Below are 12,460 nucleotides of genomic sequence, written 5' to 3'. Positions count from 1 at the left end.
CCAGCCACTCTCAGAGCATGCCGCTTGGAGTACTCACCGCTGAAAGCGGAATATCACCCGCTCTTTTGAGCAATTGGTAATTCCCATCGACCAAATCGAGTGCGCTGTACTTTGTACACCCAACCATGTTGTTCCGAAGAATATTCAAAATCACGTCTGTGTCGGAATGGTGGCAGCGTTGAGCATATTGTCAGTGTGAACGATACGCCACTTGCCGTTTGGCTTTCGGACACAAAACGTGGGTGCTGAATGGGAAGACTTGCTATCACGTACCGTTCTTGTGTCGTGCTTCGCACGGAGGAAGGGTGGGATCGGAGACAAAAACCTATCACGAGTGAAGAATAAGAAGGCCACCAAGAAGAGATTTCGTCCAGTATTTCGCGTGCCAACGATCAAGGTACAAGTTGTATTGATTAAGGAAGTGTTCAAGAACAAGACGCTGTAAGCAAGTTTATACATGTCGTGGCGTACAACAAAAAAAGTATTTGTTACGTAAAGGTTGACAATCGTTCAACTTCAGTAAAAGATTATTCTCCTTGTCGGAGATAGCAAGAAGACGCTGAAGGGTAGCTTGGTGAAAGGCAAAATTTCGCAAATATATGCGATTGTCGAGGAAACTATCGACGATGACATCAATACTGCGGAAGTATTATATGGAAACACATAGAAGAAAAGGTGTGCTGAGCAGTCGTGGGACGCTCTAAGCTCAAACCCCGTGTATGGGCTTATAAAGGAATATGCTGATGTCACGGCCCATTGAGAGAGTTTGCACCGAGTTACTTTGACGATATATTCGTTCATAGTAAGAAAATGGGTGAGAAGTCTGATGTCGATGTTCATCTTGATCACCTTCGTCAAGTCTTCCAAGCTGTGCGAGATAAAAACCTATGCTTATCACATAAGCGCATTTTTTTCGCACCAGAGATCTCCGTTCTCGGCTTACGCTCGTGTAGATCCGGGGAAAGCCAAAGTTATCAATGATAGGCCTGTGCCATACAATGTGAAACAGATGAACAGTGGATGCGCTTGAACAACTATTTGCATTACACGGGCAACTATGCAGCGTTGGTGCAACCTTTTTAAAGAAGAACGTTCAGAGATAATAGTCAAAATGTCACCACGGGGTATTTGCCAAAGTGAAGAAGAGTCGAGCTCTAATCTTGCGATTACAAACTTTGATATGCCTTTTCATGTGTTCTGCGATGCACGTATTATGCCATCGGTTGTGCGTTGTTGCAAAACGATGATGAGGGTCAAATGTACTTGCTTTGTAAGGTGCGCTTTGCGATCTATACACATCAAGCCTCACTGCGTTTGGCCAAATCTCCTCATTTATTGCAAAGAATGGGTGGGTGGGTTTCCTTCTTTGCGGAGTACAACGTTTTTTTACACTACAAAACAAACAAGACGAATATATTTTCCGATACGTTGTCAAGGCGTCCGTATTATAGTCCAAATCCCAGGAGCGAAAACATGTGCGAGTCAAGTCGACAATGCAAAAATGCCCAGACAATTATAGTGCAAGCTACGAATACAGTGCGCGAAGAAATTGGCGGAGGGTACAAGTCTGATGAGATGTGTTAGGACTTACTGCGGTATTTTAATGAACCTCTCGACAAAGCACCGCAAGGTCTACCGTCTCGCACAAGATCGCGTGCTCACCGCTTTGGAGTACACGGCGGATTGTTGTGCTGTGCGACTAAACACGGGGGTACAGCACAAGTTTTTGTTCCACATGACGAAAGTTTCCGTTATTTTCTCTTAAATACGTACCATGACAACCCTAAGGATCCCCATCTAGAATGTGAGAGAATTTTCTCAGTCTTTCCCGGGATTACTATTGGCCACACATGTAGAAGTGGGTGCGCAAGTATATGAGGACTTGTGAGATTTGCCAGTGAGTGAAACCATCGGGTTCCACTCAGGCCCCACTTCGATCGTTGGCAGTACCAACGGATAGCTGGAAGTCTGTTAGTATGGACTTCATATTTAAACTTCCGCTTGAGACACATGGACGCAGTGGCATCCATGCGTTAGTGGACCGATTTAGCAAGATGGTCCACCTTGCACCTGTTTCGGACAAGATCTTTGCCGAGAAGACAGCTAAGGTCTTTGTAAACGTTGTTTTCCGTCTGCATGGCCATCCTGCCGAGATCGTGTCTGACCGTGATACCCGTTTTACGTCTAAATTTTGGTGTGCACTGTTTAGTCCGTTGTGAGAAAAATCTGAAACCGTTCTTTGCCGTTTAGGCGAAGATTGCTCTTCCATGTTGGCTTGTTAACTAGATCGCTTCATTGTTGATCGGAAGGTGAACCGCTCCAAAAATCTGCAAAAGTATTAAGGTACTTTGACTTTTAGGAGTGGATGATGTAATGGGCTACACTTAGCCATTACATGAAGGTTCCTTCTACATGCATTGTGGATATTGATAACAGTATGGTGTTCCCAGAATCAAACGTGATAACTTATATAAAGTTACAAACATTCTGTATAATACAGAATGCTGGTTCCTATTTAAGGGTCTTTACTGGTGACGAGACCGACGTGTCTCTCTCTTTAGAAATGGGTGGTCCCTTCTGCATAATACTTCTCACAAAGGTTGAAGCTCAAACTTTTGAGGCTCAAGCTCCGTACACCCAAGATCTTGTATCATTTGAATTTGAGATTGAAGCTCAGTACACCCTTGATTTATAAATCAGGCACCTTAGGTTTTATCAGTAAAGCCTCTAGGAGCCCTTCGGGTGTTTTGCATGTAGCTAGGAACCATAACTCATTAATTCAGTTGTAAAATAGCCTTACATCAAGTCGGAACTGTCCTTCTTCCTCCACGTCAAGGATCGCTTCCTCGTCGCACAAGCGTGTGTGTTGTGCTTGAGGGACTGTTTGTAAACAGCGCCCTCATACACCAGCCCTCTGACAAAGACAGGAAAAGCTCTATATCGAGATTCAATATGTTGAGATGGCCATGAGATTGGCTCAACTCTGAAAGAATCATCAGCGCACTGTGTATGTGGACTCTATGCTAGTAGGTTGCACGAGAGAATGGGTACTTGCGTGCGGTGCCTTTGTTATGGAGGCATTTCCAATATGTGAAGTGGAAAAGCGAGATAAGTAGAGAAATTCCTTTTTGCATCGCCATACCAGGCGTATTTTGTGCGATCAGAATTCTTGGCCGCTCGGTAAAGAGCATTAGCAGACTACGTATATGAGTACAGAAATTTGATATCCTGGAAAGCGACAGCCCCTCTCCTATAGGCGGTACTTTGACCATCGCAGAAATTCGAGTGCTCAAATGTTCATGAATCACAAGAGCTCATGCCGGACCTTTGTAAGACGCAGCGGTCCTGTTTCTCCTTAAAAAAGAATTGGAGTGGAGGTAACCTTTTATAGCATCCATTGCTCTTTTTGTTCTTGCTGTCGTCTCTTATAAAGAAGTGAAGCTTCAACTTGTGCAGAATTTGTGCAATTTTCTCATATAGCTGTACAACGGCGTTCCCAGCTACGCCATGAACCATCAATTGCGCCAGCATACGAGTGAAAATATGGATGTCTATTTTCTCACCAGTTGTACCTGAATATAATATCTGAAAGTGTTTCCTCAGCAATCTTCTTTCCTTATTAATAGCAAAACTCGTTGGTGGTGGAATCACAACTTTCACCATGATGTCTGAGTAGATGTCACACTTTTTGGTAGAAGACGTCTCATGAATTCGCAGTAATGATGTTGATCGATTAAGGCCTGCAACTCAGTCAAAGAGTTGGCTGAAGCAATTCATTATCACCCATCAAGCGAATGGGAACTTTCTACCAAAGCGTCAAATTAGCCGCAAATCATTTAACGAGCTGAAGTGTTTTATCCACGTCTTCAGATTTGCGGCGCGGTTTCAATGAAATAAAATGCAATCCTTGGTTATTTTTATTAATTTCCTTAAAATCTATAAATGGCTTGCAGAGCTGTTCAGACGCCATTCCATCGACACATTACTCTCGCAACAAAAGCAGGCAGGCTTCATGTCGACTCTCACATCTGCAGATCTACACGTCAAACGTAGCTCCACTCGTCTTCACGCTCCTCCTGGTGGTGTTTCCAGTCTTTCTTTCGGTAAAGCCGTAACATGTTGAGATATATTGTTATGATACATCTAACAATTTATTAAGGCTGTGGTGGTCTCGGTGCCACAGAACCCAACGAAGTATCCAACAAATACGAATGTGGTAGTTCTCAAAGGTTTCCTGGTCAGCACATCTCTCCGACAGTCAATTTTAACAGCTTGAGCGACTATTGGAATCAATCGAACGACAACTCCCCGCAACAGCACCGACACCTTGAAGAGTCTCATAATCAGCAACAACACCAGTTTGAAACTTCTTACAAAGACAAGAGTGATAACAACAACCACTGCAAATCGAAAGACGATAACCCAGACGTTTTCCAAATCGCTCGCCCTCCGTCCAGCAAGCTTAGTTCTTGTTCCAGTATTCGGTCCATTTCCAGCTCAGAATCTTGGGGCTCGCAACCCCCCCTCACTTCCTCTAAACGGGATCAAAATTGGGAAAGGAAACGTCGGATATGGCTGATGCACAGGAAAAGCAACAATAATGGTGACAGACCCACCTCTTCTTTCATTTCGAACAATGATCTATGCGGGGAAGTATGTGATGATAGCATTAATCCGTCATCTCCACTTTCAAAGCTCGTGCAACAGCACGAGCTGCAGCAGCAACAACAGCAACTATTGACACCTTACACCGACAATCAACGTCTTGATTCGTCCCGAACTTCTCGTAGTAGCTCTGGCACTACCTACCTCAAAGATTATCAGTCCCATCCGCACCACCTGAATCAACAAAAGGGGAAAATAGGCAACCCAGCAGGTGGATTTGGATTCGCCACTGCGCCCTCAACCGCCTCATCGACCAAATCTGGCCGCAGACAACCACCGGGAGGGCAATGCCAGTGGTCATTTGGATAAAAGTCCCCAACATTTGATATAACAAAAGTATAACTTTCAAACATTCGTCGAAATAATGCAGGATTAGTGCGCTTGAATATGAAGTGTCGAAATCGCTAAGAGTATCAGCACTATAAGCTTAAACATTTGTAATGAAGACAAATAAAGATATTTAGGCCCAACAAACGAAGCGTCGTCGGGTTAATTGACATACTGTTCTGAATTTGACCTTGTGGTGCGAATTGGAAGTGAAGTACCAAATGTACGTGTCAGCTAAGATAGCTCACTGCTGTACAACGCTATAATGAAGATGTTAGATGGCAACATCCACCTCTGAGGTCGATTTCAGGATGTTGTGTAACTGATTGAAAATCTTCTATCAGGGAATTTCTGAAATTGGTGAAACTTATAAATCATATGCCGCTTGAAGGAATGGACGATCACGATAAGGTTCACTCACCAAAGAATTGGAATTTGGCTTGTTGTCCTGTTAATTTTAAAGTTTGGCTTTTACACAGGAGTTGATTCATATTGCTAATACCCACAAATTTGCAAAGATTAAGAAATTTGGTAAGGAATAGGTCTTCATTTGCTCGACTGGGTAAATGCACAAATGGTAACGCTTCATGGTCAGAGTTTTATATTTGACGAGATAGAATGTAAGATTTTGATTTGCGACCATCTTTTTTCAGTTTTGATGAAACTTGACATTTCGACTGCAGTTCGAGTAAGATATGGTCACAGTCAGCAGTCGCATGTCGAAAGCTTTCTGAGAAATGTCTTTCCAAAGCATCTCACATTGTGCTCGAGAGCTCTCGATTTGAAATGTCGCCAATCCAATAGATGCCGGGCAGTGATGTAGTAGTCCAGAGTGTTCATAGGTGACCGCTTACATCAAGACAGCTTTACAATGGATGTGGCTAATCGGACGATCATTCAGATGTATGGCTTGAGGGAGCGTTTTCTGGCCCCGACCATAACAGCATCAGGAAGAAAAAATAAACGAATTTAGAATATTCGTTCTCGAATCCCTACTCATCCCTCCGAAAAGGTTTTTGCGGAAGCAAATATTATAAAGCTTCTTCTGCTTGCACTCGTATCTCCTCCTCGACGCTTCTTCTCTTGCCATTACCCTTCGCTCTGTATCCATCAATCTTCCTTTTCCTCGCAACTGATGAGTACCGAGGACTGGAGCATCCGCTAGTAATATCACAAAGACCATATGGAAAGCAAGCACTAAGCGTCCACGGAGGAGAGAACAGCCATCCAAAAACGGCTGAATGGCTCTCACTTTAGCAATTTACGCAAATGATTTACCTCTGTCTACCTCTTGTCCAGTAGAGTGAAAAAAAACTCGACAGAGCTGTGTACCCAGCTTTTGGCGCCATCTTATGACGTGCTGTTTGATGGGGTGTTGAAAGACGAATGTGCAAGGATCGAACAAATCATTCATCCTTACCTAAAGACCAGCGCAGCAGCATCATTTACTGTCGTGTGTGTCGGATGGACGAATACTATAAAAGAATTTTTGGTTAACGTTATAATTTGCTACTCCAACGCCGATTGTCTGAAAAGGTGTGGATGAGGCGCAAACAGAGTACATAGCAAAGAGGGTATCGATGCTATCGGCGGGGTTGTAAATTACGTCCGATAAGCCGTAGGATTTTAGCTGTAGTATCTCAGCAATGAAGAAGGTCTGGAGGATACAAATAGATTTTCCGGCGCTGGTTATCTGAATTATCTTCTGCACGGTTGACTAGTCTAATGCGAAAAACTCAGTATTTGCTTAGGAAAATGATGGAAGAGGAATGCTTACTCCTGACATAAGGCAATTTTTACTTCTAAATTTGATGAAATTCCACGAAGTTTTACTAGAGTTCAATTAGATACTTGTCAACTTTCAAAGCGACTAGCCAACACTTGGAGATAACAATTCTGTCATCAAGTGCATAGGAATAGTTACCATTTAAGACCTTTAAAACCGACTTTTACTAAGTGAAGAGCAGAATACGCTTAACGTGTAAGAAACTCTTCAAAGCAGGTCTAGAATGTTCTTCGAACTTGCTACTCCTGGTCCGTTGCCTTGCCTGCAGATTTGTCATGACGCGTAGGAACTCAATTTCTTGAGCTTTATTAAAAAGGTGGCGGGGACTGCGCGGGTGGTACAAAGTCGAAGCTCCCCTGTGCAATGTACACGCCAATACCGTTGCACATGGTTGCTCTCCTAGTCGATTTCTGGATCTATTCGTGAAAGGATCGTATCATCTGGGAATTTGGAGCCGATTTGATTAATCACTTATCCTTGGAACAACTGAACACGCTCGGAGAATTACTGTATAATGTTGGTGCCGAAGAATGCTGGGGTGGGCGGTCCAAGGGCAAAAAGCGACAGCAATCACTTGCTTGGAAGGCATTCACCAGCTGCTGGTAAAAGCACACCGGCCAGGCGAGTGTGGTAAAACAAGTATTATCAATCGTCAGCCGATACTAATACTCAGGCTCTTTAAGGGCAGGATGGAGAACATCTCTTCTACCGGATGAGGAAAGTAAAGATGGCCAGCAATCCGGCCATGCTCAAAGGTTGCAACAGTGCATCGATCTCGCGGTCTCCAAACTAGGATGTCACTCACAAGAATAGACACTAACGTGCAGTAGGACTGCGGAAAAGGTATTCGTAACATGTGAGGATTTAAAGCGACATGCGCGACGATGTGTCGCGGGTCTCAAGTGGTTATCTCGGATGCGTAACAAAGTTTTGTCTATTTGTCGAAGTATGAAACGTAACGGACAAATTTAGAAGCTGAGAGCTCGTATCGCCGCAACGGCGCTCTTACCTTTCCTGAGGGCATTAAAGCCGCCATATTAAGGAGGGTCTCAAGCCAGTGTGGATCGCGGCTAGACTTTCGCATCCACTCAGCCCTTTCCAAGGAAGTGGTGGGTGTCGCACTGAACGCGGAGTAAAGATTTTGTGCTATGAAGATATGTAAAATACATGCGGTAGATGCCCTACGAGAGCGCCAGAGATATCAGACGCCAATCATGGTAAGGAGATTTGGAGAGATCTCTTGGTATGCGAGAAATATCGTAATACCTGCAGATGGTGTATTTATATAAGTACAGAAGTGTTGAGGAGTTCGAAGGATCGACCTCCCAAAGGCGGAAGAAGATCTTCCCGCGGAAAGTTGTCGAGTCCCACGCGGTTAAATAGGAAAGACTGAGTTCTGTTGTAGTTTGCGGAGGTAGAGGTCAATATGTCTTAGCCGTCAAATAGCGGCCCAGTCATAGAAAAATGATAAAAAGCCAAAATTGTTGATTGTTAATATCATTATGAGTGCAATTAGGTACGACGTCGAGAGCTGTAGACAGTAACTAGAGATATCAGAGATGACAAGTAAGAACGCGATATCCTTGCGTCTTGTGACGGGGACATGTCAACGTTTTGTTGAACCTTCAAGTGAATTCGTGTTTTCGACAAGCGAGACGTTGCCTTGTCCTAGCCCTGAATCCGTAATTCAGTCTCATCCTAGACATGGCTTGGCTAGAATGCGATCATTCATGTATCGACTGGAAGTTGAAGTTGATTGGTGCCACAATTTTCTCGAGGTGGATCTTTGGAGAGTCATAAGCACGGCTCCATTAGAAAGCAGGAGTGGTATAAAACCAGGATAGTTTCGGCGCAGGATTTGAATTGTTCACCAATCATACCCGAGTAGTGCTTGACTGGAAGACGCGGTAGTGAACCACGGTGTCATGTTCAGTCAAATAAAAAGTATTATGGCGTCTTCGAGGTGTATCTTTTGGAAGAGATAAGCATAGCTGTATGTCCTGGTCCTTCATGGTAAGTCAAGTTGTATGTCCTGCGAGAGCCGGAGGGGAGGGAAGTCGATTGCGTGTCGTGGTCCTCTATGATACGTACGGTAGATTTGAAGCTTTGACTGTAAATCGCAATATAGAATGCCGGATGCTGAAGTTGTGATGAATGAATCATCCCCGTCGCGAAATTACGGCGCTATTCAATCGTAGTCCTGTGTGATGCTCCCACCATGCAGAGCAGAAAAGCTCCACGTATTTGCGACGAGAATGATCATCCATTATTGACTGGCATGATCCTTAAAGCTGTGCCCTTCACTACATCTGGATGAAGCTATCATTAAACTAAAAAGTTTATCAATAATTGCAAGGCGATAAAGTCACAAACATTGCACGGTTGCATCGAAGAATGAGCTGGCCATATCATTCGTCAATGATAAATTTTTGTTGAACTACTCGCGAAAGATTTCGTGTTAGGAGTGGCACAGATATCCGCAGAGGTCCAACTGATATTTTATTTTTTGTTGAAAGAATACTTCAAGGTGGTGATAGGAAATCTAACACGTGCTTAACCGAAGATAAAGAAGTGTGTCACGAAATTATCTCAGTTTTGATGACGCAACCAATCAGCCCATATTGTGATCGTGGACAAACCGGTTCGACAATATATTCAGCCATAATCGTGTGGAGAACTCTCGGGTTGAAGGTCATTAGAGGTGAAGAATCACATTAAACTTTTTTGAGCAGTGCTTGACTTTATGCGCTTCTATTATCTGTTCGCTTATATGGACAAGTTTGTCTTCGTACAAAATCTAGTTTGTTGCCTTGTGATATGGCAGTTCCGTTCCATCAAGCTAATGTTGTTGTGTTTTGTCCAATGAATCTGTCTTCGCGAGACCTATAAAAGTAGCTGAACCTTTTGTGTGCACTGTTTAGTCACAGCAAGACCCGTCACAAAGCGGATTGAAATGGATGTAAAACGGTGTTTGCGGCAAATCACCGGCCTCTATTGCTGCGAATGAAATCATCACGTGCCCCGATTCTGGCTCTTTCAAACCCAGATCAGTAGCCATTTTTTGCTGGCAACGCTGCAGTTGTTGCCAAAGACGAATTTATCTAAGTTGATGTCAATGAGCGTGGACGCGTGGTCGGGTTTGAGCCTCTCTGGCATAAATATGCAGAAAAAAACTACTTCTGTTTAGGATAAGAAGCTGTATAAAATATTGTACACCCTTGTCAAGTATAGGATGCAGCCTCTTGGGCGTAAGTCATTTGTGTTTTATACAGATCATGCGTCTTTGTGCGCGACGTTGGCCAAATCCTTCGCAGAAAATGACACGATGATTACCCTATTTGTCAGCATTACCTGCGAAGTAAGGAATGAGATGCGTAAAATAATGTGGGAGCAAATGCGTTTTCGAATCGCCCCAATTGTTAAATATGAACTCTCTCATGTCACCGTGGCGTTTTTGCCAATTGACGAGGCGATACTTATAGCATACAGGTCAGGTAAAACATGTACTGTGTTGATGAGGTTGTTTGGAATTAGGGGGGGCGAGAGTTTTATCGAGGTGCGCAGCCTTACGTTTCCATTTTTATTCTTTATTCAAGGCTTGCAGTATCTCGGCACTGACTCACTTGTCACTCATCTTGTGGGGGCACCTCGTTGACAGAACCACACGCTCTGAATACTGTACGCAACACATGATATGTCCACCTCAAAAGAGACACGGCAAAAAGCTCCTTCAGTGCTTATTATTGGTGTCCCGACGTGTACAAATCAGATCTGTGCACTTGTGAAATGTATCATTAATTTTATATCGTTCGCCCCACGTGTCAGCACTTTTGGACAGTCTACCTATGCAGACAGAGTGTTGACAGTCTATAAACTTGAAAGTTCTTTTTGGCTTTTCATAAGGCGCGTTCGGTTATGCTGGTGCTGTGGTCTATATAGACCGTCTAAGCAAGACGGCACACCCAGCAACAGTGAGGGTTTAGCGTACCCGTTCCTACATAAATTTGTAAGCGGTAAGCCTTCTTGATCGCCACTGTGTAGAATAGAGATTCGCGCTGTAAAGCAAAGTTTTGGCAAACTTTATTCAGAGTGATACGCACCAGATAAAAGAATTCAAGTGCTGACCAGATGGTTGGACGTAACGCGCTATTTCGTGGTAAAAAGTCTTCAAAGCAAATTCGCCGTCACTGGTCGAGTGTGCATTGAATATCGCAATACATGCCTCGAAGGGCTCACGTGATTTGTATCAATGTTTGGCTAACGAGTTTCTTCGACACTGTCACAAAGTTTGGAGAAAGCTGGTAATCGTATTTGGTCTGCTTACTCTTCTACATCAGCCAGGTCACACTTCGTTGCAGAATTATATATCAATAAAATCGATCGTGATGCACCGGGCTACAACGATGTGCTTGCGAGCCAGGATATTTTAAAGCAACACGCCGATGCTGCAGGCAGACGAAATGCACAGAAATGTGTTTTGAGGTGAGAGAATTTTGAAATGCATCTGACATATCAATACAAGCAGTGGCGGTGCCCATTAGACACAGTAAATACCACGTTATATCAAAATCTTCGCGGTCGTAACGATAAAGGTTTGATGTTATGTATCTAATATCCCAAAGATAATACGAACACAACCTTCGTTGTATGTGGGCTATCTAAATCCATATCAGGGTCATGCTCTAACTTGCAAGTCGGTGACAAAGCGCTCTGTTGCTATCTTTATACTCTTTTGTAGATCTGTGGGTAAAAAGCGCTCGAGCAACGTTCTGGCGCCTGTTTCGCTCTCCGTGTGAGTGGAAGGTCTGCAGGCAAAAGCGTCGCATCTGTTCAGCGTGCAGCTATTAATGAGCTGAAATAACGTCAGGACGTAATGAAGTTGTCAAAAGTCAGTGTTACTCTCGTGCTTGTAGACGATCAAGCATCTCGAGCTTACCTGTCCTATAGACGGTGCGCGGAACATTGTCATGATATTTACGGCGAAGAGCTCCAACACTTCCCATCGTGAAAAAAGGGCACGTAATGTTTAACGGGGTTACACATACCCTGGTAAGAGGAGTGTGTGTCACACGAGATGGGCATGGTGTGACTGCACCCAGGTATGTGGCTGGGTAGCCAGTAGTTATGCATCTATTTCGATTTTACTATATATATTTAGGAAAATCTATACATTTAAAATTAGGCAGCTTTGCCGCAGATAAATCTAAATAAAGTCAGTTCATGATTAAAATGGGAGAGCTAACAAGCCTTGGGTTAAGGCAATAAGTACTCTTGGAGTAAGCGAATTGCGATCCGCTAAACTCGTACTTGTTCTAAGTATAGAACGAAAGGTCGGTGATCTTACTTACGCTTCCTAAAAAGCGCAAAGCTACGGCAGCCCCGTTGCACTTGGCTGCTCTTGCAGTCAATCTACACATGAGTCGCTTAGACTGATCCTCCGTGAGGATGGAACAGTTTTCATCTTTGCTTCAGGGCATGCAGGATGGGCTCGATAAGCTGATGTCCTTGTTCGGCCTTGAGGGCGTGCAACACCTTGCGGCGCAAGACCCGAGGCAATTGGTGTGCGTCTAGAGGCATTTTCAAGTTACTTAAACGCACTACTAGATCACCTGCAGCAGATGATTTCTGCATCATTTGCGTCTATGACGCCACCATCAGTGACGGATGATTCTCCCCGCCCTG

General features: G+C 43.9%; 2 protein-coding genes across 2 annotated transcripts; one reads left to right on the top strand and one right to left on the bottom strand.

Annotated features, from left to right (window-relative positions):
• Positions 1–3,297: 3,297 nt before the first annotated feature.
• On the bottom strand, positions 3,298–3,663 carry PHALS_12112 (uncharacterized protein; the record flags this gene model as incomplete). Its single annotated transcript, XM_024727594.1, has 1 exon — positions 3,298–3,663. The coding sequence occupies one exon, from the start codon at positions 3,661–3,663 to the stop codon at positions 3,298–3,300; it is 366 nt and encodes a 121-aa protein (XP_024578155.1).
• Positions 3,664–4,012: 349 nt separating this feature from the next.
• On the top strand, positions 4,013–4,974 carry PHALS_12111 (uncharacterized protein; the record flags this gene model as incomplete). Its single annotated transcript, XM_024727593.1, has 2 exons — positions 4,013–4,103; positions 4,160–4,974. The coding sequence occupies 2 exons, from the start codon at positions 4,013–4,015 to the stop codon at positions 4,972–4,974; spliced, it is 906 nt and encodes a 301-aa protein (XP_024578154.1).
• Between the last annotated feature and the right edge of the window lie 7,486 nt (positions 4,975–12,460).

This window comes from Plasmopara halstedii (assembly GCF_900000015.1).
Source record: "Plasmopara halstedii genome assembly, contig: Scaffold_614, whole genome shotgun sequence".
Lineage (NCBI taxonomy): Eukaryota > Oomycota > Peronosporomycetes > Peronosporales > Peronosporaceae > Plasmopara > Plasmopara halstedii.
This window is presented reverse-complemented; position numbering and strand designations above follow the sequence as displayed.